This window comes from Callorhinus ursinus, unplaced genomic scaffold (genome assembly GCF_003265705.2).
Source record: "Callorhinus ursinus isolate GAN/ISIS: 27379988/994484 unplaced genomic scaffold, GSC_fseal_2.0 scaffold14, whole genome shotgun sequence".
Lineage (NCBI taxonomy): Eukaryota > Metazoa > Chordata > Mammalia > Carnivora > Otariidae > Callorhinus > Callorhinus ursinus.
The window spans coordinates 8177789-8200380 of NW_027397076.1; the positions used below are offsets into that span (position 1 = coordinate 8177789).

Sequence of the window (22592 nt, forward strand, 5' to 3'; positions counted from 1 at the left end):
ATGCCTGCCATAGAACCCTATGGTGTTATGTGTGATAGTACCATAGAGCTCATTTCCCCTCTTGGAATTTCCAGTCCAGTTGGAGCGGCCAGTTGTATGCATACACAGCTTCAAATCTACCATGACTAAAATATGGGACTACCACCAGCATGCATCTCCACTACACCTGTTCCTTCTTTGTCATTAAGTGTCCCCACTGTTTCTTCAGTCGCTCATACTAGAAATACTAGAAACCTAGCAATTACCTCGCTTCTCTTCCCCTTCTTCACTCCCTCATCCAGTCTGGTAGCAGATCCCTCTAACACACCCTTTGTACCCCAGCTTTAGTACCAACAGACCTGTTCATCCTTTAAGTCTGCTAACATTGCTTCTTTAGTCAAGTCTTTAAGTGTCTTCCTAGAAAGAGGTGCTCCTTCTTCAGTGCAGTTGTAGCCGGCAATAAATTTCTCTATTAATCATTGGCTGTAGTGCCTTCAAGTCAGGGAACTTACCTTACTTCTCTTTGTAAATCCAGTACAAGGTACATTAGACCCTCAGTTTTTAAATCAGTACATTGAGTGATGGGCGGATTATTATTTGAATTTGTGGTGTTTATGAAGCATCCCAGTGAAGTAAGATTGTCAAGATTGGCAGAGGTCAGATATTGAAAACCTGAATGCTGTGCAAAGAAATGAGCAGTTCCAGCTGGGCACATGGGTGCACACAGCCTCCCCTGTAGCCACATGTCATCACGTGACTGTGTTCTGGCCAGCGAAAGCAGAAGTGGTAGGTGCCCCTTCCAAGAAGTTTCCTTAATGGAGGGGCATATCATTCCGTATCTCTCCTTTCTGCTGACTGGAATGAAATCTAAGTGATGGGGGCTCCCGTGGTCATCTGAATGTAGCAGGGCCACACATCCTAGGGTTTGCACAGTGGGAAGCTAAAAGAAGCCTTGGCAGGAAGGGAGGGCATTTCAGGAAGAGGAATTGAATGAAAGGACACATTTGAAGGTCAGATAGAAGATGACCTGGCAAACGAAACTGAAAAGGAGTCACGGGAGTGATGGGAGGAAAGCTAGGGAAGTGGTTCAGTTAGGAGGAACTGGGTAGCTGCTACCAATTGAGTGAGATAGAGATGGGGAAAATGTCACTGGATTCCACAACATGGAGCCCTTGGTAAGACCACTGACATGGTAAGGGCAGAAGTGGTATTGGAGTGGCTGAAGGGTAAACAGAGCGTAGAAAAGGACTGTGTAAAAATATTTGCCCTTGAAAGAGAGAATTTGGAATAGAGGGACCAACTGCCAGAGGGTGTGGAGTGAAGGGAAGGTTTTCCTGAGATTACTGGAATAGGCTGATGGAAATAATCCTATTGAGAGGAAAAGAGAGAACAGACAACGGTCTTGAGACAAGTTGATGAGATCCAGAGCAAATGGACAGAGATGGGGTGTTTGCAAGGAGGAGGGACACTTCCTCTATGGTGAAGGGAGTGAAGAAGAAAATGGGGCACATGTGTGGGTGGGCTTATAGATTTCGGGTGCAGACATGAGGGAGCTCCTATCTGAACTTTCTCTCCTGAATTATTTAGCAAGGTCATCAGCTGAAACTTCATAGACAGTAAGGCCATCACCCCCATATCTTGTCAGTCTCTTCTGTTATAGCTTTGTTTTGTGCCATGAGGAGAGTCTCCCGAGTTTTGGATGGATCACTAGCTGCCTGAAAATTCTTTAGTGCCGCTGCATCCCGTGGTACACAGGGCACAGCAATCAGCGCCCAGCTTCCTTCCCTTCCCAGGCCCATTCTCTCCACTTACTAGCTGTGCTCCCACCAAAGCCGGCTGCCCTGTTACCCTGAAACCACTCACCCTTGCTGCTTCTCAGCCTTTGAACATGCTCTTGCGGCGCTGTCCCTTTCTCCCTACCTTGTGAACTTATTCTCTAAGACCTAATTCTCATATTGCATCCTTTTAAATCTCTTTGATTCCCCTCCTTACACAGGCCAGTAACTATAGCTTTTATGTATAACTATCCTTCTGTAGTTTTTTTATCTGGACTGAGCACAGTGTTTGGTATAATATATATATATGGTAGGCACTGGGTGAATGGATGAATTTTGATTTCTTTTCCTGTTCCTTTAGTGATTCTTAATGAATTTAAAATGAAATGAAATGAAAGTTCTATACTCTTAGTATTGATGCAGGGTAAACATTTTTTCCTTTTTTTTTTTTTTTTCCCTTTTTTTCCTAGGTGGTTCTGGAATGGAGCCGGGATCAATACCACGTTTTGTTTGATTCCTACAGAGACAATATTGCTGGAAAGTCCTTTCAGAATCGGTAAGAAGAGATCAGTTTTGGAGAGTAGCTTATTTGGACTTAAATGATGAGTCATGAGATCACCCTTGCTTTAAATACAACAGTTGAAGTTGAAGGGATTTTTCCAAGTGTAGATATGGTTTAACCTATTCAGAACCACTCCTATTTGAAGGAATCTGTAGTCCCTCCTGACATTTTATGATTGAAAAATCTAATTAAAATCTGATTCCCAAAGAGTAATCCTGCCTTGCAGAGTTACATGATCTCATTTTATCATTGCCCCAGTTCTGTGAGGTAAAGGTAATTCCATCCCCCTGTAGGATGAGGAACCTGGGTGGTTACCCTGGCCAGTATTATTCTTTTCCAAGCCCTGGCCCATATTCTTCTGTTGACATCACTCTGTTAACCAGGGCCAGTCCCGTTAAAGCCACCAGACTGAGCCCCCACTCACCTCTCTGGTCACCACATCTTGCTGCCTCACTGTGAGGAGGAGCAAACAACCCTACAGGTTGGGTCTTTTTCTCTTTAAGGCCAAGAAGCTTCTTGGTGCAGCCACTCTTGGATGCTACCTTCACCTTTTCCTTGGAGATATTTTTCCTCACTCATAAGACAGGCCTCAGAGTGGAATCAACCTTTTCCCACATCCTCCTTTTCTTCCTGCAGCTAAAATGAACTGCAGTCTCTTTTATTTTAATTAATACTTATATTGTTTTATATCATAAAAGCAGTTTATGTCTGTGGTTGAAAACAGTTCAAATAATACCGAAAAATGAAAAGTAATGCCTCTCTCTGTTCCATTTTGAATTTCCCCTCATCTAGAGGAAGCATTATTACTGAATTTTTGTTTTAGATTCTTCTGGTAATCATCATTCTAACTTTAAAAAGTAAATGGGAGTTTTCTCTCTTTTTATTTATTCATTTTATGCAGTATTTATTGACTCTTTTCCATTGTAAGGGTGCACAGCGAATCATTACAGGGCAAGGAGCAATAGGTGACCAGAACAAATGTGGGGCAGCTAACAAGGGTAGTTAACCCCACAAAAGTCTAAATGTCAGAGGCCATAACCCAAATCTTCCCTTGATCCTGACTGTCCGTTTCCCCCTGAGGATAGTTCCCACTGAACCAGAAAACCTAATGAAACTACAAGGAACTACAGTTGGTGTCAGTTAGCACACCTTGACTGTTTCCTGAGACCTGTAGACTACGCCACCAATTGCTCTGGAGCCCTTGCTCCCCGCTTAGAAGCACTTCCTTGTCGCTATGTTCACTTTTCATGAGTGCCTATGTGGTTTCTATCAAATAAGCGGTTTTTTAAATTACTATGCTGATTGGATGTATGCACTCTTACAGTCATGAACATCTTAGGGAGGAAGGGCTCAGGGATTCTTTGGTTGACGTAAAGCTTTACTCTTTGCTTTCATGTCTTTTGTGTGAATGACATCCCTGACTTTACTCCTTTAACAAAGAATGAGTCTTTGAGTCTTCCTCTGTTTTAGACACTGAGATATAACTTTGCAGTAAAGAATTGTGTAGTCTAGTAGGGAGAATAGCATGTAAGCAAATAATTGGTGAAGTAGGGAAACTCTAGGCTTTTCTCTTAGGATCTCTGTCTTTTTTTTAAGATTGTATTTATTCACTTGAGAGAGAGAGCATGAGCGGGGCAGGGGTGGGGGGCAGGGTAGAGGCAGAGGGAGAAGGAGAAGCAGACTCCCCACTGAGTAGGGAGTCTGACACAGGGCTTGATCCCAGGACCCAGAGATCATGACCTGAGCCAAAGGCAGACACTTAACCATTTTTGAGCCACCCAGGCAACCCTCTTAGGATCTCTTAAAAACAGTTTTCAAAGACCCCAGCGATCTGTGAAATCAAAACTATTTTTTATGACAATACTAAGGTATTATTTGTCTTTTTTACTGTGTTGACATTTGCACTGATGGTGTAAAAGCATTGCTGGTAAAACTGCCACACCTTAGCATGAATTACTGTATTCTTCACTACCCCATATTTGCAGGGGTAAGATAAAAGCTAGTTTCACTTAAAAATGTTCATGATGAAGCAGTAAAAGTTATTAATTTGATAATATCTTGACCCTTTGACCACACATCTTTTTAATGTTCTGTGGGCTGAAATGCACCTGACTCTATGGTGAGTGTCTTGAGGAAAAGCCCTGTGTGATTGAGTTGCAACCTAGACTAGCCCTTCTGTTTCATGGAACACCATTGTCATAACTTGAAAGGTCAGATGATGGTATTATTACTCAGACTTGGTCGTTTGGCAGATGTTTCTTGACAGTGAACAATTCTATGTCTTGAAGGAAAAAAAAAGTAATAGTATTTGTTGCCAGTGATAAAATTTGAACTTTCAGGTGAAAATAAGAATTTGGGAAACCTTGTTTCTATCACTGTGGGCTTAACAGCTTCACAGTATCATAAAGACTTCTCTGTTTAGATCTGTGGCATTGTCCAAAAAATCACATTCGTTAATACTATAAAAGAAAATGAAAGAAATAGGGCACCATTTGGCAGATCTGCATTTACTCAGTAAGCTATTACTTTCCAGATAACCAATACATTGTTATAGGATCACTGTTACAGATGTTACAGAATCTTGCATGGGTAAAAAAGCCATTCAAAGTGCAAGAAGGACCAGTGGATTTCAGTGGAAAAGCACAAAAAGTTCATTAGTGTGGCTTCATATTCCACACTGCAACTAATTTTTAAGCAACTACCAGTTACTTTGGTGTAGGATCAGAGAGGAAAACCCGCTATTACCTGAAAAGGCTATTATTATTTTTTTTAAGATTTTATTTATTTGAGAAAGAGAGAGCACGAGCAAGGGGAAGGGGCAGAGGGAGAGGGAGAAGCAGGCTCCCCTCTAAGCAGGGAGTCCCACGCGGGGCTTGATCCCAGGAGCTTGGGATCATGACCTGAGCCAAAGGCAGACGCTTAACAAACTGAGCCACCCAAGGGGCCCCCTGAAAAGGCTATTAAAATACAACTCTCCTTTCCAGCTAAGTATCTGTATGAGCCTGGGTTTTCATTATATATAGTTCAACCAAAACAACACATGGGAATAGATTGAACACGGAACATCTGAGGTGCTTGCTCTCTTCTACTAAGTCATTAAAGAGATTGGCAGAAATGTAAATCAATGCCTCTCTTCTCACTAAATTTTTTTGTTGTTTTGGAAAATATTGTTATTTTCATTTAAAAAGTTATTCATGTTAACGTGTGAAGAGGTTTTTTGTTTTAAAATGAATATTATAATATTTTTAGTGTTTTATTTTCAAATATGGCAAATATAAATAGTTATAACCTATAAACAAGCTTTTTGGGGTCCTTAATAATTATTAAGTGTGAAGTGAATAATTATTAAATGTTCTTTAACATAGCAGTTCTCAGAACCTTAGTGTGCAGCAGAATCCCATGGAAGACTTGAGAAAATGCATTTTCCTCCCACCCCCAGAGTTCCTGAGTCTGGAGGTCTCAGAGGGGCTCACAGAATTTTCATTTCTAACAAGTTCACCGGTGATACTGAAGCTGCTGGTCTGGTGACTACACTTTGAGAACAATTCATTTACAGATTCTTAATGAAATAAAATTTTCCTACTTTGTTTTTATTATAGCCAGTTTTCCTAAGAAAAGCTCAAAATGGATTGTCTTTTTTTTTAATCAAATATTTATCAAGCACCTACTCAACCTCCTGTGCCTTATGTTGTGCTTGTGCTGATGGTGCACACTTGCAGAAATCCTTGCCCTGAAGGAGCTTCAAGACTTTAGAAGGAAAAGTAGCTTTAGAAAATCCAGATATGGAGGTCAGCAGTTCTTGTTCTCTTTCTGAAAAGTTTTGTGTATGTGTGTTAAATATTTCTCCTCCTAATTTTAGATTGCACTAAAATATAGTTTGATTTTTATATAGGGATATTTCAAAACTGCCTAATTTTGATGATGACAAGTAAATGGATCATATATAACATCACATGTTCTGATATATTTTAAAATACCATAATATTTGTAGGATGTTTTCATTATTTTGCTAGTTTCTCTGCAGGTCTTTTTAATCTTATTTGAAATGTTGTTTAAAACAAAGTTCTATATGTCATTAAGAAGTGAATATGTAAATTATCTACTGCTACTAATTGTGAGGCATTAAGTCAGTCTGGGGACTAGTCATCTCTAAAATGTAGGTATTAGATTAATTAAGTGTAAAATCTCTTCCAACTCTTTGGATACCATTTATAGAATTGTAGAAACAAGGGACTACATTCATAGTGTCCTTTATATGTCATAGTGCCTGTATATTTACTTAAACTAAACTGATTAAAATAAAAGCTGTATTACTGTCACCATGGCTTTGGTTCTGAGTCATACGTGACTTATTTAGTCTTCAGCTCTTTGATAAAGACTTTCTTCTCATCTGGAAACTAAGATATAGTGGTCTCGTGGTTAGAAAGAAAGACTCAGACTCACTGTGGCCATGTCTAATAGTAGAAAAACAACTGACTCACTGACCTGGGGCAGATCACACGATCTCCTTAGTTTGTTAGTTTAACATCAGAGAATTAAATTCATCATATAATACAACTGTATTAGAAGAACCAGTACATAAATCCATTATATACTTAATGTTTTCCCCAATTGGACATGTATAGATATCTCCTCACTCTGTTAAAAAATTTCTAATAGCAGGTAATAACTTGTACAGGATAGCTTTGGAATGTGCAATTCTTTTTTTTTAATCTTAAAAAAAAAACTTTAAAAATATGTCACCAAAGAAGTTTTTTCAAATTAATTTTTGGTCTGAACTATTGGGAGTGAGATGACCTTGGATAATTTAGGTGTGGGCAGTGCCAGACATTTCTTTTTAATGGAAAAGACTGATATATATGTTGAGGGAATGAACTTAGAGTTAATTTAGCCAACAAGTATATGTTAAACCCCACTCATGTACCAGGCCCTATTCCTAGGCATCTCGTGATGACCAAGAGGAACTCACTGACCTCATAGAGAATTGGCATTTTAGCGGGGGAAGCTATTTTTTAAAATTTTTTTTTAACTTAAGTATGTGAACTACAACCTGTATAGATATCATTAGTTCTTAGTGTGGATTTCTGGACCAGCAGCATTGCCATACCTGGGAACTTCTTAGAAATGCAAGTTCTGGGGCCCCACTCCAGACCTAGTGAATCAGAAACTCTGGGGATAGAGCCCAGCAATCTGTTTTACAAGCCCTAAGGTAATTCTGATGCATGCTAATGTTTGAGAACCATTGGTATAATAAATGCATTAAAGGACCTGAGGAAGCTTTCACATACTGTTTTGGTGAGGAGAGAGAACCCGAAGGTATAGGAAAGAGAGGAAGTCATTAATGCGGCAGGGCACAGAATGTATGGTACCACATCTGCCCTAGATAGTCCATCTAGTGGAAGACAGACACATGTAAAAACTAGTATAACATAGTGTGCTAAGGATTCCTTAAGAGTACAGAGTACAATGGAAGCTGCATGGTAAGCGGTACATTCTCTTTGTGGGAGGTGAGGGGAGCGGGCGATTGGGGAAGGAGGAAGTGGTTCAACAAAGCATGTAAAAAAGGATATTTTAGGCAGAGGGAGAGGCATGTTCAAAGACACAAAAGCTTGCAAGTCTTACTCCGTTGGGGTAAGCAACAGAGTGTCTAGAGCACAAGGTGCAGATTATGACACGGTTTAGATGTTATTCTGCAGACAATAGTGACCATCGTCAGGAGGGTTGGTAGATGTTCAGCTTTCACATATGTCTCGAGTATGAGGTGATTCCTCATTTTTCCCATGAAGCTCTGGGTCCCTGGTTCCTCTCTGACCTTCATCTTCTCTTATGCTCTTCCCTTTTCTCCCCTTGTCTCTGCCACACTGGCCTTTAGCTCCTTGACCATTGCCAGTTAGGTGTCTGCTTCAGAGCATTTGCACGTGGTGTTCCCATTCTCTGAACCATTCTTCCCCCAGTTACCCACATTGCTTGCTTCCTCAATTCCTTCACATCTTTGCTGAAATGCCACTTGCCTGTGAGTCATGATGAACTCCTGTATCATAGGTCTGAGGTAGACCTGAAAGATGGGGGGGATTTTGGTTAAGTTGGTAAAAGAAAGGGGAAGAGAGCTTTCAGCAGGGGTAAAACCTGAACAAAACACTAACACGAGACTTAGGTGAGATACGAATTAGATGCCTGTCTGATTCCTTATTTTGAGGAAATGATAAGGAAAAAATCAAGCAGTTTCAGGAAGGTCTGTGCTAGTGTTTCATATATATCATTGACTCATTTAACAAATACTGAGCTTCTGTGCGCTGGGCACTATTCTAATTGGTTGGATACTTTAGGTAACAAAACAGGAAAGCTTCCTGCCTTCTTGGAGCTTACATTCTGGGGGAGGGACACATACAGTTCCAATGTAGGTAACATGTTAATTATTTAATATGTTAGAAGGTGGTAAGTGCTATGAAAACAAGAAAAAACAGGGCCGGGGAAGGAGGGTTGGGAGGGGCTGGACTTGGGGCAGCAGGGAATAAGGAAGGCTGCAGCATTAAATAGGGCTGGGTCTTCATTAGGAACTGTTGGATAACTCCTTTTTGGTAATTTTGTTTAGCTTCTAATTTCTATGTTTGGCTACATTTGCATCACAGCACCCTTGTTTGCTAAATTGAGCATGTAGGAGTGTAAACTGAGCTTCGGAGAGCTCCTGACAGTCTTAAAGTGGAGTGATGCAGAACTGCATAAAGATCTGCATGCATCTTGCAGAGAAAGTTCTCAACAAATAGTCTCCCAGCACCAGTTTGAAAACATGCAATTCTATGATATGGTTGGCTGGTTGGATTACCTTTTCATTGACTTTTTTTTCATAACCTTTGAATTTAAGCCCTGTTACACTCTTATTCCCAAATGTATTGGAAAAATGCATGTAAGCTGGAAGACCTGTGGGTTTGCCCTAGGCTCTGTCTGCCCATGCCGATCGACGTGGTTTATACCTGGGTGAATGGCACAGATCTTGAACTACTGAAGGAACTAGAGCAAGTCAGAGAACAGATGGAGGAGGAGCAGAAAGCAATGAGGTAAAACTGATTCTTTAAAAACAAAACACACACAGTTCTTTGAGTACAAGTAAGGATGCATTTCAGAAGGGAAGGGTGATGTTCACAATGCTATCCAAACAAAAATCTGACAACATTGCTAGCCCATCTCAAATTCGTGCTGTTAGAAGATGTTGTCGGTCATGTGTCTGACTCTTGTTTCTTAGTGCCCAAGGAGAACTCAGCCACTTTAGTGACTCTTGGCCTTACTTCGTAAGATGGCCATTTTATGACTGTGCTACTCTAGTGATGCCTTGCTCTCCGAGGGCCCTAAAGGGAAAGGAGCGTCCCAAGAAAGCCCTAGACTTCCTGCTTACTCAGGCTGAGTCCCAGGTGTGATATCTTCATGAAATAAGGTGTTTGTTTTTCAGCGTAGCTTCATGGTAAGACCCGTTATTCCCTTGAAAAACAAAACAGGCCTACAGACTTAACTTTTTTCCATTTGATAAAGACAAAGTGTATTCCTTTTATCCTTTTTAATATCAAATCATACAATATGGAATTAGAAACTTTGCTAGTTTTTTTTATATACGGAATTTTGATCATTTTATTTCTTTTATCTGAGAAAGGTACAATGCCCTTGAATGGAGAGTCTTTAGAGCTATGATTCCTTAGCAGTTTTTGTTGAGAATTTCTCCATTCATTTCTTTGTAAAATGTTAATGGGTGCTCCCTAGTTGCAGGTCATTGACCAAGTTGTACTGCAACAAATTGTCTCTTTCTCTTTGTGTTAGAGAATATTATACCTTCCCAGTGCATTAAAATGACTTTGGCAGCCTGGTACCATGTTTTACTAGTAAAATGTGAAAGCTTAAATTTTAAGCTTTGTGTTAGAGAATATTATACCTTCCCAGTGCATGAAAATGACTTTGGCAGCCTGGTACCATGTTTTACTAGTAAAATGTAAAAGCTTAAATTTTAAGCTTTTTTGATTACTCTGGGAGGTATGCGATGATAATAACTTGAGCATATTTCATTGAAACTTAAAATTTATTATGCATCTTAAATGTTGTAACCATTTTATTTCCTAACCTACTGGTTAGTTCCAGGGGGAGTAACCAAGAAAATCAATGTTGTGAGTCACCTCTTGTTCACATTTAGGGCTAGTACTAGCCCATGCATATGTAATGAAATATATTTGCTTTCATTAGAGAAATCCTTGGGAAGAACACAACGGAACCAACTAAGAAGAGGTAAGTTTTGATTCTCCTCTCAGGAATAGAAGTTGAAGTATTGAAGTGAAACTGCCAGGTTCTCACTTGTTTTTGTTGGATACACAGTATTTTGCATTTATTGTTCCTCTTCAATCCCTCATCTGCTAGTTTTTGACCCCCAAATTAAGTGCCTCCCTTAGATGGAAGGTCTTGCAGTGCCAAAGGCATAGTTGATTGAGAACTCTTATTCAGGTTGTACTTAACCAAAGCTTTATCGTTTCCGGATGGGTTAGGTTTCTGGATGGTAAGGTTTTCTTCTCTGTCATTTTCATTAATCTGTCTTAGTGTTCTGTTCTCTTGGTCCACTTAAAAGTATGACTTATACCCAGTGTTTTCATTTCTAGAATTTATATCCATCATTCAGTTGTGTGTTCATAATATATTTCCTTTAAAAAGCTGTCCTAGTTCTGTCTTATATTTAAGGACTTGGGAAGAGGATTTAGCCCAATGCCAAGAATCAGATGGTGCCTATCATGATTTAAATCATAACTGACTCTGATAGGCCCTTAAAACAAGACTGCCTCACTGTCCAGCGGAAGTCTCTGTTAACTGCACCCCTCACTTAACCTTTTAGACTTATTATTAGAGTTATTTTATAGAAGTGATCCTGAGGAATTTTGAGGTCTAGAAGTACCCTCTGAATCATTTCTTTATGTTATATATATTTATTTATAAATATACTACTGTAATACTACTGTTAATACTTTTCAATACTAATATAAATATACTACTCTTAATACCACTGTTAATATTTTTAATTTTTAAAATACTGTTATTTTTAAGTAACAGATTTTTTAATTATTCAAAGTAATGCTGCCATGTTACAGAAAGGTTGAAAGGACCTTGAAAAGAACAGGCTCACATAATTCTATGGTCCTTATTCAACAACTGTGATCATTTTATTATTCCCTTTTCATACATGTATTTATAGTTGTAATTTATAATCTTTTGTAATTTATAATCTATGTACAATTTTGTATACTTTTCAAATTTTATATGATGTACATCTATGTTGATAAATTATCTTCATGCTTCTTCTCAGTTTTAATAGTTGTATAATATTCCATAAAGTAACTGTACTATAATTCACTAAATGTTGGGCACTTCTGTATTTTCACTATTGTAAATATTTTGTGATCTTATATTTGGGTTTGTCGCATTTTCTGTTTGTGGGTTTGTTTTTCCTGTTTTGTTTCTCTTCTCCTACTTGGATTAGATTCCTGGAAGTAAACTACTGAGGAAGAAGCATATGTATAAGTTTTTATGGGTCTAAATAAGGACACATGCATTTGCTATAAAATTGCTTCTCCAGAGAGGAAATGGGGAATACCCACCTGCAGTGTTCGAGAGGAATAGGTGTACCCTGCTTGCACTAACATTGAATCCATTTTTTGAGGGGTGCTAATTTAGTAAACAAAATGTGATACCTCATTTTCTTTTGCATTTCTTTAAATATTAGTAAGGTTGGACAATTTTATATATTAACTAGTTGTAGCTCCCACTTTGTGAATTCTCCAGCTATGTTTTGTCCATTGTTTATTTAGGTAGTTAGTTTATTCTAGGTATTCCTTATGTTTAGACAAATATCTCATGCATTCATCTTAGAACCTTGTCACATTTGCTTTTATTTACATCGGTATAGTGTCTTTCCAGTGTATTTAATTGTGAATTGGTAAATTGTATCTGGTAGGCTGACTAAATTCTGTAAACAGAATTTATCTACTTCCTAATCTGCCTAATGATAGACTTCACTGGAATTATGAAAATACCTCTAAAATGGTAGTAATGAAATGCTTAATTTCTTGTGCACCTTTGAGTTAGTAAATTTTAGTGGCAATCATATTAATAGGAGTTTGAAAGCGCTTTCTTTAGAAGCTGCACTTGTTTAAAATAATTTTATATCATACTTGCTATCTTTTTATATTCTTGAGATAAGATTCCTTGTTTATTAAATATGATTTTTACAGGATATAGAAAAATACCTGGAAAATTTAGTAGTACCAACGAGCTTTTCAATGTTGGTTAATTTTTCAAGAATGTTTTTGAGCATGTTGGTGTCTGTTTCCAGTGAGAAGCAGTTGGAGTGTTTGCTGACACACTGCATCAAGGTGCCAATGCTCATCCTGGACCCAGCCCTGCCAGCCAACGTCACACTGAAGGACCTGCCATCTCTTTACCCATCTTTTCATTCTGCCAGTGACATATTCAATGTTGCAAAACCAAAAAACCCTTCCACTAATGTCTCAGTTGTTGTTTTCGACGGTGCTAAGAATGGTAAGATCTCCTTATGGATATTTTAAAATCATGTCATCATTGGCTTTTTGAGTAACAAAATTCTGAATGGAACAGACATGATTCCGTTTTAAAGAAGTACCTGATAAACTAAAAACATAAAAACAGAAGCAAAAAAGCTGCCACTGTATTTCAGCCCTAATGTCAGAAAGGGATTGCATATATCTTACAATGTAATACACTCGCCTTTCTGTGCTGTGGTCAGGACCTGAAATTTGATACTTCCATTTACCTTATTCTCTTGGCTCTGAGTTATTGTGGAGGCTTATTACTATTATTTTTTTACCATATAACTCTTCAGTAAGGTTATTTTCTACAGTTTGAACAGAACATACCTGGAACATTCTTACTTTCCATTCTGAATTATCTGATTATACAGTTGATTTGGTCAGATAATAGAATTGAAATTGTAATTTCTGGAGTAGAACAATAGGCACATCTAGAGATCCCATCCTCCCACTTGGCCACTGAGCTGGTGAGCCCTATGCCTGTGTCTCTTCTGGCCTCTTGTCTCTCATGCTTCCTCTGCACTGAGCCTCTCTCCTTGGAGGCTACATGTGTTTCACTTGTGTAAAATGAAAACTGTCATGTTCCCTTTACAACATTGAGCCTGTTCTCAAGTTCCCATTCTTTCAGTGTCATACCTCCCAGCTTAAATCTTTGGAAATATCTTTGATGTGTTCTTACTTTTTACATCCATCACTAATAGATTAACATCACCCTATTACTTGCTTTTGTTTTTTGCAAATGATTCTCCCCTTTCTTACTCATCTCCCTTCCTCCGCACCAGACTGAATTCCTTCACACAGGCTCCGGTGATAGCTGCCTAACTCCTCTGTCTACCTGTAAAGTTCCTCTCCAATCTGTCCGGCACACAATCTGAATGAATCAGAAAGTTCTGATTTTATTTGCTTGCTTCCTTTTTGAAGACAATAATACGGTAGTATGTATTTGTTACATACATCTTTGTTACAGATTCCCCTTCCTGGTGTTCAGGACCCAGCCTTGATTCTGCCCTTTGTTTCCCCTGCCCTCCTGCCCTCCTCGAGGCTGCCAGTGTCTTCACACACGTGGTGCCGCTGTCCTGGTCCTCTCCTCTCCCAGCCTGCCTCCCGTTCTTTTCAGCCCCACCTCTGTCTCCATGAAGATCTTGGACAGTACATTCACAGTGATTCTAATTCTTTTTACTTTTCTGTATCCCTGTAGTACTTGTAACCTGACTCACAACTTAGTTTTTTGGGGTTTTTTTGTTTTGTTTTTAAAGATTTATTTATTTTTTAGAGGGAGCGGGCAGAGAGAATCCAAGCAGACTCCATGCTGAGTGCGGAGCCCGCTGTGGGGCTTGATCTCATGAGCCTGAGATCATGACCTGAGCCAAAACCAAGAGTCAGATGCTTGACTGACTACACCAGCCAGGCGCCCCAGAACTTAGTTTTTGATTACGTAGTAGTTTATGGTGTCCTCATCTAATTTCTTAAGCTAGCAGAGACCTTATCGCTCACCAATTTGTGTCCTTAACAGTGTCTAACATCGTGCTGTCTTCTTGGCACTTCGTAAGTTATTTGTAGTTTGAAAGAAAATTGTAACCTAGGTATAGATATCGCTGCCTTTACACTACAGATTTGTTTCTCAATTATTTTGTATAAATAACATTTTTGTATTTAAGTTACAGTTTAAATATACAGGAAAATATAATCTTTGACAAATTATAACAAATTATCTTGATTTCTTGTTTCGCTAAATCTAGCTTTTTTTTAACTGTCAATAAAGTGTATTTTTTTAATAAAGTGAATATTATTTCTTTGAAATAACTTAAATACAGACATTATCTTGATCTTTGGTCTTTACAGTGTGTAGTTTGTATACTGAGCATCTGGTTTTGTGGAAAGATGTATTCTTCCTCTACAATTTGTAGACTTCTATGTCAGCATTGAACACTTATGGTAATGGCTCTATCACCTCATGTGTGTCAGTACTAAGCATTTAACCTCTTTCATTTGATGCCTGTCCTCTTAATGATTATTGTAAAATTGTGTTCTTATGAGGTGTCATTTCCCATTATATTCTTTTATTGGATGGTAATTATTACATAGAATGCCATCTTTTTTGTTTTGTAGAATCTATTTTTCTTTTTTTTTTGACTAATTATGTACTATACAATGGCTAACTGAGCATAATAACAAAAAAAAAAAAAAAAGCTATCCTTTATCAGATGGGTGGTTTGCAAGTATTTTGTCCCGTTCTGTAAGTTGCCTTTTCACCCTGTTGATGATTCCTTGGCCAAGTAACTTTGTTTTTTAAATTAGTTTTAAAGTACTCTGATGATGTTTTCCCCGAAGAGAAAAAGGAATGACATTAAGAATTATAACTTGGTTATAACATCTATGGAGAGAATCTTGAATTTTTCCTCTGCTAATTTTATAACATAGTAAAGACTTAGGAATTTGTAAGTTTTGATGTAAATAAAATTTGTATTAAACTATAGTCTTCTAAACACTGTTTTTGAATTCCCACTTGGGTTTCTATTTGCACTACTTATTCATTTGTTCGGTAAAGATTTGTGGAGCCACTGCTCTGTGTTGGATGTTGTTCCAGGTAACTGGGAAACAGCAGAGAACAACAAAGACGCATCCCTGCCTTCACAGAGCTTACATTTCTAGTGGGGCGCAGACTCACTCTCTGTTCTCCTCAATTACCTAGATCAGGGATTGCCAAATTCTTTCTTAAAGGACCAGATAATAAATATTTTGGGCTTTGTGGGCCAATAGGCAACATGGAGGATATTATGTAGGTATTTTATATATAAGTATTTAATATTTAACCATTTTAAAATGTCAAAACTGTTCTTAGCTTGGGGCCATACTAAAACAGGCAGTGGCTAAATTTTGGCCATAGAATGCCAACCCCTGATCTAGATAAAAAATTTATATCCACATTTGCTGTTCCATTTATCTCATTTAACTTCTTTCAAGTTCATCATCAAGAACTGTTGACTTTTTTCTCCTTGTGAAATGTGTCATTTCTGCCCGTCCAATGCTCTGCCACTGCACTTGTCATCTAGGCTCTCCCGAGTGGACAGGACTTCGGCAGTCGTGCAGTCCAGCCCTGTAGCCTGGGCCTGGATTTCTCAGCAAGGTGGTTTTTCCAGTCAAGCTTATCCCCTTTGATCTATAGGAAATGAATTTTCTCCTGTGATAATTCATTTTACCTCTGGACTACATTGACCTTTACAAGGAATTATGAAGTGCTTCCTTACAGCTTTCTCACACTGGTTAAATTTGTACCTGTTGGGATCTTCCAGAACTAATGTAATATAATCTCTTTCCCATGTGACATTTCTTTTCATTCCTGTTCTTTTAGCTGTCTCTTAGGGGCTTGTCTGTGTCCTAGATTGTTGTCCTCAGAATGAGCTTTAGTTTCTGTTGCTTTTATTTATTTTTTATTTTTAAAATTTATTTAGAGAGAGAGTGAGCACAGGGGAGGGGCAGAGGGGGAGAGAGAGAGAGAGTCTCAAGCAGATTCCTCACCGAGCAAGGAGCCTGATGCGGGGCTCCATGTCATGACCCGGAGATCACAACCTGAACCGAAACCAAGAGTCAGACGCTCAACCGACTGCACCACCCAGGCACCCCACGGTTTCTGTTACTTTTTTTTTTTTTTTTTTGCTTCTCAAATGGGGGTTGGATTTTATTTGTACATTTTCTGAGGGTCCCAATCTGCTCATGGAATCCTTTATACAGGGGGAAGCTGTGGGACAGATTCCTAGAGACCCTTCGGGAGAACTCTCATTGGGCGGGCGGGAGTGTTGCTCATGTTGCCTACTTCTTTCCCTTCTGCTTCATGTGTATTACAAAATAGTCATTGCATGCGATGGTGAGCCCAGCAGTTAGCGAGAAGAAGCTCTGGAAGCCCACTTTGCCGTCTCGGCACTGGTCCAGGTCCTTCATTATTTTGTCCCCGGCCAGAGGGTCTTTTTGATTTTCCAAAAATCCAGGGAACTCCTTTTCCATGAGTACTCTCAGGTCCTCCTTTGTTAAGTAGCCTTTATCCCCAGCAAAGTTGTGAAACGTGAACATCATGGTTTCCATGCGTGTTCCATTTGAGATGGCATTTTGGTGAGGTCTGTTGAAACCTTGGCGGCCCGAGGCACGGCTGGGACGATCGGCTGGCTGGGACGCACGGCCAGTGAGCGGAGCGTGGCGGGCTGGAAGCCTTAGTATGGGGCGGGGGTGGGGGACTCTGTTACTTTTAAAGGGTGTCAGCTAGAGTAGAATATTTTTTTCAGGTGTTTCATTTGCAAAGAGAGTGGGACTCTTCGTTAAGTATTTGTTGAGTGTACACTATTTGCCAGGTACTGTTCTCAGTGCTGAAGGTGCAGCAGTGAAGAGATGGACAAAAATCTTTGCCCTCATAGAGTTTACATCTTGGCAGAGGGAGACAGACAATAAATACAGCATACATGTCAATTATATAGTTTGTAGAAGACAAGTGGTGTAGAGAAAAATTGAGCAGGGGAAATTGGGTGATAAAGGCAGACTCACCAAGAAGGTGACTTCTGAGTGAAAATTTCAAGGTGAGAGGGCTAACAAAATGAATATATGGGCAAGGAGTGTATTCAGTTAAGTGGACTAGCCAGTGCAAAGACCCTGAGGCAGGAGTGTGTCTGGCATATTTGAAGAAGAGCATGGAGGCCGGTGTGGCTGAAATAGAGTGAACAAGGCAGAGGGGCAAGAGATGAGCCTAGAGAAGTAATGGGGTAATGGATGGGGTTGGCCCTGGCAGCCATGACAAGCAAGGACTTTGGCTTTAACTCAGAATGCGATGAGCAGGGGCACCTGGGTGGCTGAATCGGTTAAGCATCTGCCTTTGGCTCAGGTCATGATCCCAGGGTGCTGGGATTGAGCCCCACATTGGGCTCCCTGCTCAGCAGAGAGTCTGCTTCTCTCTCCCCCCTGCTGCTCCCCCTGCTTGTGTGCCCTGGACTAAAACTCCTAAGTCTTTTTAAAGAAACTTAATATAGGGATGTCTGGTTGGCTCAGTTGGTAGAGCATTCAAGTTTTGATCTGAAGTGAGTTCAAGCCCCACGATGGGCAAGGAGACCTACTTAAAGAAAAAAAAAAAAACATGCTAATACTCAAATACTTCTTAATTTATGCTTGCATAGTTGGTTTTTGGTAACAAGTTAAAGGTCTTTGTAGGAGATTTCATTTTGCTAGCTTTGACTTGTTGCTCCAAATTGTAACTTTGGGGAACCTCTAATATGTTTTATACAAGATAATCACTTCTCTCTCTGCTTCGTGTAAATCCACACATTCTGCAAGTATGCCTTCTGTGTCTTCCAAAACCTTGATGGATTATTGAACAAGACAGAAACTACAGCAAACCTCTAAAACCTCTCTTTAGGTTGATGGTATCTTTATAATTTCATTCTTTAGTCAGAATTGGTTATATTCCACCAAACTTGAGATCTAGGCTAAGTCTCTGTTATATCCATAAAGATGACATGAGATGTCATTAGTTACCTTTGCTAAGATTATGTACAAAAAGCTACACCACATCTATTAGAATTCTCTGATCTACCAGTGTAGAACCTCCCATGACGATGGGGAGGGAGAGAAAGAGAGAGAGGTGCATATCTGATAAATTTATTCATAATGTACTCCTCTTAGTGCTCAGTGCTTCCTTTAAAGATTAACAATATACCGCAAAGGCTTTCATTTTTTCATTGCTCACCAATTCTATTTTTATGGTCATCTGAGACTCTTGCCCAGAACCAACAGTTATCTTGGCCAGGCTGGACCTTGCTTTCTATGCCCATTTTGCAGATTACAGTCTTCTGACCTCTCTCCTGTTTTCCAAGATCCTGGGATCCCCAAATGTCAGGATCAAGTTGATTTCATTTGTCCCCTTCACTTTAGAACTCTCTCCCAGTTAGGCTGTGTCATCCCCCCTCTCCATCTCTAACTTAATCTGCTCTATTCAGCCTTACCTGATGAATTTTAGGAATTCACTGTGACCCTTGGGGAACCCTAGGATCTACAGTGGCTCCCTGCTGTTAATCTATATGCCATTGGCCTAGCTGTCAAGGGCCCCCTTCTGGTTACCCTTCTTGTACCTACCACTCCCAAATGTTTTACTCTAGCCAAGCAGGTTTTTTTTTTTTTTTAATATGTTGATGTTTGCTCCAACATCTGTGATTCTATCAGTCATTTTCATGTTTCTGCTGCCTGTATGAATCTCTCCTTCAGTACTGCAAAATTTTAACATGTAGTTGTACACTGGTATTACATCATTCCCCTTTTGTTGGATGGGTTAAATTTGTCTCCCCCAACTACCTGTTTTTGAGACCATGTATTATACTGCTGTAACAGCTCTCAAAATGCTTTGTAGTGTTTTGGCAGATATCATAGGTAAGTATTCATTAAAAACATGCTTTTTTATTGTATTCTTTATTGTAGTTGAAGATGCCCAGAGTGGAATGTTTAAAGGAAACAGCAAACAGACAGTTTGGAGGGGCTATTTGGTATGTTATTTTAAATTAATTATATCTATGCAGTAGACTAGAATAAAAGTGTAAGTAATAAAGCTGTTTTACCTTGAGAGGCTTTTTTTTTTTTTTATGTTATGTTAGTCACCATATAGTACATCATTAGTTTTTGATGTGGTGATCCACAATTCATTGTTTTTGTGTAACACCCAGTGCTCCATGCAGTATGTGCCCTCCTTAATACCCATCACCGGTTGAGAGGCTTTTTAATGTATACTTTTTCACTAAGCCTAGCTTACAAGTATTAATGAATGCTGATTTAAGTAATCTTAACATTCTGATTTTGAAGCTGTAAGTTTTCACCAGCCTTATGATGTGGAAAGTGAGTTGTGTTTTTCCCTCTTTTATTTTAGACCACAGATAAAGAAGTCCCTGGGTTAGTGCTAATGCAAGATCTGGCTTTCCTGAGTGGATTTCCACTGACATTCAAGGAAACAAATCAACTAAAAACAAAATTGCCAGAAAATCTTTCTTCTAAAATAAAACTGGTAAGAGTGTAGGAAACAGAGCAATGAGTATATAGCACATTTTCATTTAATGCATGACTCTTCTCTTGTGGTCCATTTCATTATAGTAGAGCAGGCTCAATCCCAGGACCCTGGGATCATGACCTGAGCCAAAGGCAGACGCTTAACCGATTCAGCTACCCAGGTGCCCCTGCTCATCCCACTCCATGGGAAGCCTGATGTGGGGTTCAATCCCAGGACCCTGGGACCATGACCTGAGCTGAAAGCAGATGCTTAACCACTGAGCCCCTTACTCTTTATTTAGGCAAAAATTTAAGAGTCTTATTTGGTTTGCTGGTTTCCCAGACAGAAACATGATTCATTTGTTTAACAAATGAGCTCCTACTATGTGTCAGGTGCTTTTATACCTGCTGAGAATATAGCAGTGAACAAAACAGACAAAGCCCCGAATGGAACTTACAGTGGAAGGAAACGGAAGCACAGGAGGGAGTGGGGGAAGTCATATATGTATATAGTAAGTAAACACTTGGACTGCAATCTGCCTATTTATTAAGAGCCTTCACTCATAAAGGGAGTGTGCTTCAGATATTTGGAATGGTTGATAATGTGAAACCTTTATTCATAAATGGCTAATTGAGCCACTAATGTATTTGGGGATTTATACCTATTAACTCTTCACGCTTTGATGCCATTTGTTAGAGTTGACTTTGGAGGCTGCCCTGAGACATGCCTTTTCCTTAACATTTATTGTTTTCAGACCCACTTGCCCTATTGTATGGGTGTTCTTTCCTTTTGACCTTATGTCAAGATACCTGTGGTTCTGTCAAACATTCCAGGTTGTAAAACATGAATACTTTTCTCTTAGAACAGAAGGCATAAAGTTCTGGGCTCAGAATTTTTTAGGGTCTGGTTTTCTTGATCTTTCAAGGAAATGTTCTTTAAATTCTGCCACAGTGTTCAGATTCCTGACTCTTACTTCCTTCTGTTGGTGTCATTTAACAATTTGGAGGTGAGAGGATGGAGATGGGGAGGCAGTGATGGGGAAGAGCAGTGTTTGTGGAGTTCTTATTTAGTTGCTGTCTTGACCGTGTTTTTTAATACCCTGCCCCACCCCCAACATTCCCTTTAACTTGTTTCTTTCCATAAATGTTTCACTGTTTTAAGATATACTGTGTGACCATTGTAAGTGTGATGGTAATATGAATGACATTTTTTTCATATTTTCCTTAAGTTTTTTTCATGGTACTTGGAAATCTAGTAGTTTACAGCTAGATTGGGGTTGAATTATTTCTTATCTTCAGTTATTTAAAAATAGATATTGTATTCCTCCTTCCTCTAAGGAAGAGGAATTGAAAAAATCTGACATATAACACTGTAAATTTAAGATGTACAACATGCTACTTTAAATACATTTATGTATTATAATATTGCCATTGTAGCAATATTTATCACATTACAAAATTATAGTACAGTATTATCTATATTCATTATACTGTGCATTAGGTCTCTCTGGCTTACTTAGTACTCATTGCAAAGTTTGTGTTTTTAAAATGTTAGTCTTTTTTTTTTTTTAAAGATTTTATTTATTTATTTGACAGAGAGAGAGATAGCGAGAGCAGGAACACAAGCAGGGGGAGTGGGAGAGGGAGAAGCAGGCTTCCCGCGGAGCAGGGAGCCCGATGCGGGGCTCGATCCCAGGACCCTGGGACCATGACCTGGGCTGAAGGCAGACGCCTAACGACTGAGGCACCCAGGCGCCCTAAAATGTCAGTCTTACTCCCCAAACCCTATCCCCATGGTAAATACCATTTTACTTTATGTTTTTTATGATTTTGACTTTTTTGGATTCCACATATAAGTGATATACAGTATTTGTCTTTCTGTGTCTGACTTTTCTCACCTAGTGTTACGTGCTAAGCATAAGATCCAACTATGTTGTAGCAAATGATAGGATGTCCTTTCTCACGGCTGAATACTATTCCATTGTATATATATACTACATCCTTTTTATCTGTTTATCTGTTGATGGGCATTTAGGTTGTTACCATATCTTGGCTATTGGGAATAATGCTGTAGTAAACATGGGAGTGCAGATATTGCTTCAAAATCCTGTTTTCATTTCCTTTGGGTATATACCCAGAAGTGAAGTTGCTGGATTGTATGGTAGATTTATTTGTAATTTTTTGAGGAGACTCCATATTGTTTTCTATAGTGGTTGGACCAATTTATATCCCCACCAATATTGTACAAGGGTTCCATTTTCTCCACAGCCAATGTTTATTTAGCTTCTTGGCTTCCAAGCTATTGGTTCTAGAATTATGGACATGTGTGTCTATACTTTGTTACCTGAAATTCCTTATGCAGAAAATTTCTTTTTAAGATTTTTATTTATTTATTTGTCAGAGAGAGAGCACACTCACAAGCAGGGGGAGCAGCAGAGGGAGAAGGAGAAGCAGACTCCCCGCTGAGCAGGGAGCTTAATGCAGGACTCGATCCCAGGACCCGGGGATCATGACCCGAGCCGAAGGCAGCCGCTTAAGTGACTGAGCCACCCAGGTGTCCCAAGAATGACATTCTTGAATCTGTTTATATGATTCCAACTACAATATGTTTTTAAAGGAAAGAAGGTTCATGACACATCTTCATTCTCCAGTCAGGTTTGACTGCTCTTTGCCTGCTGCAGC

At 39.2% G+C, this 22592-nt stretch overlaps 1 protein-coding gene and 1 pseudogene across 3 annotated transcripts in view; one reads left to right on the plus strand and one right to left on the minus strand.

Annotated features, from left to right (window-relative positions):
- GNPTAB (N-acetylglucosamine-1-phosphate transferase subunits alpha and beta) overlaps nucleotides 1-22592 on the plus strand; it is a 79816-nt gene that overhangs the window by 22586 nt on the left and 34638 nt on the right. The window contains exons 2-7 of one of the 3 annotated variants that reach the window (XM_073900400.1): nucleotides 2225-2310; nucleotides 9179-9371; nucleotides 10540-10581; nucleotides 12671-12876; nucleotides 19353-19417; nucleotides 19795-19929. In XM_073900400.1, coding sequence (XP_073756501.1) covers nucleotides 2225-2310; nucleotides 9179-9371; nucleotides 10540-10581; nucleotides 12671-12876; nucleotides 19353-19417; nucleotides 19795-19929 — 727 coding nt within the window. Of the gene's footprint in view, nucleotides 1-2224; nucleotides 2311-9178; nucleotides 9372-10539; nucleotides 10582-12670; nucleotides 12877-14672; nucleotides 15341-19352; nucleotides 19418-19794; nucleotides 19930-22592 lie in introns of those variants that run through there. The other 2 variants (XM_025882372.2, XM_073900401.1) reach the window with 2 other exon arrangements.
- Nucleotides 16535-17031, minus strand: LOC112831129 (protein S100-A10 pseudogene; annotated as a pseudogene).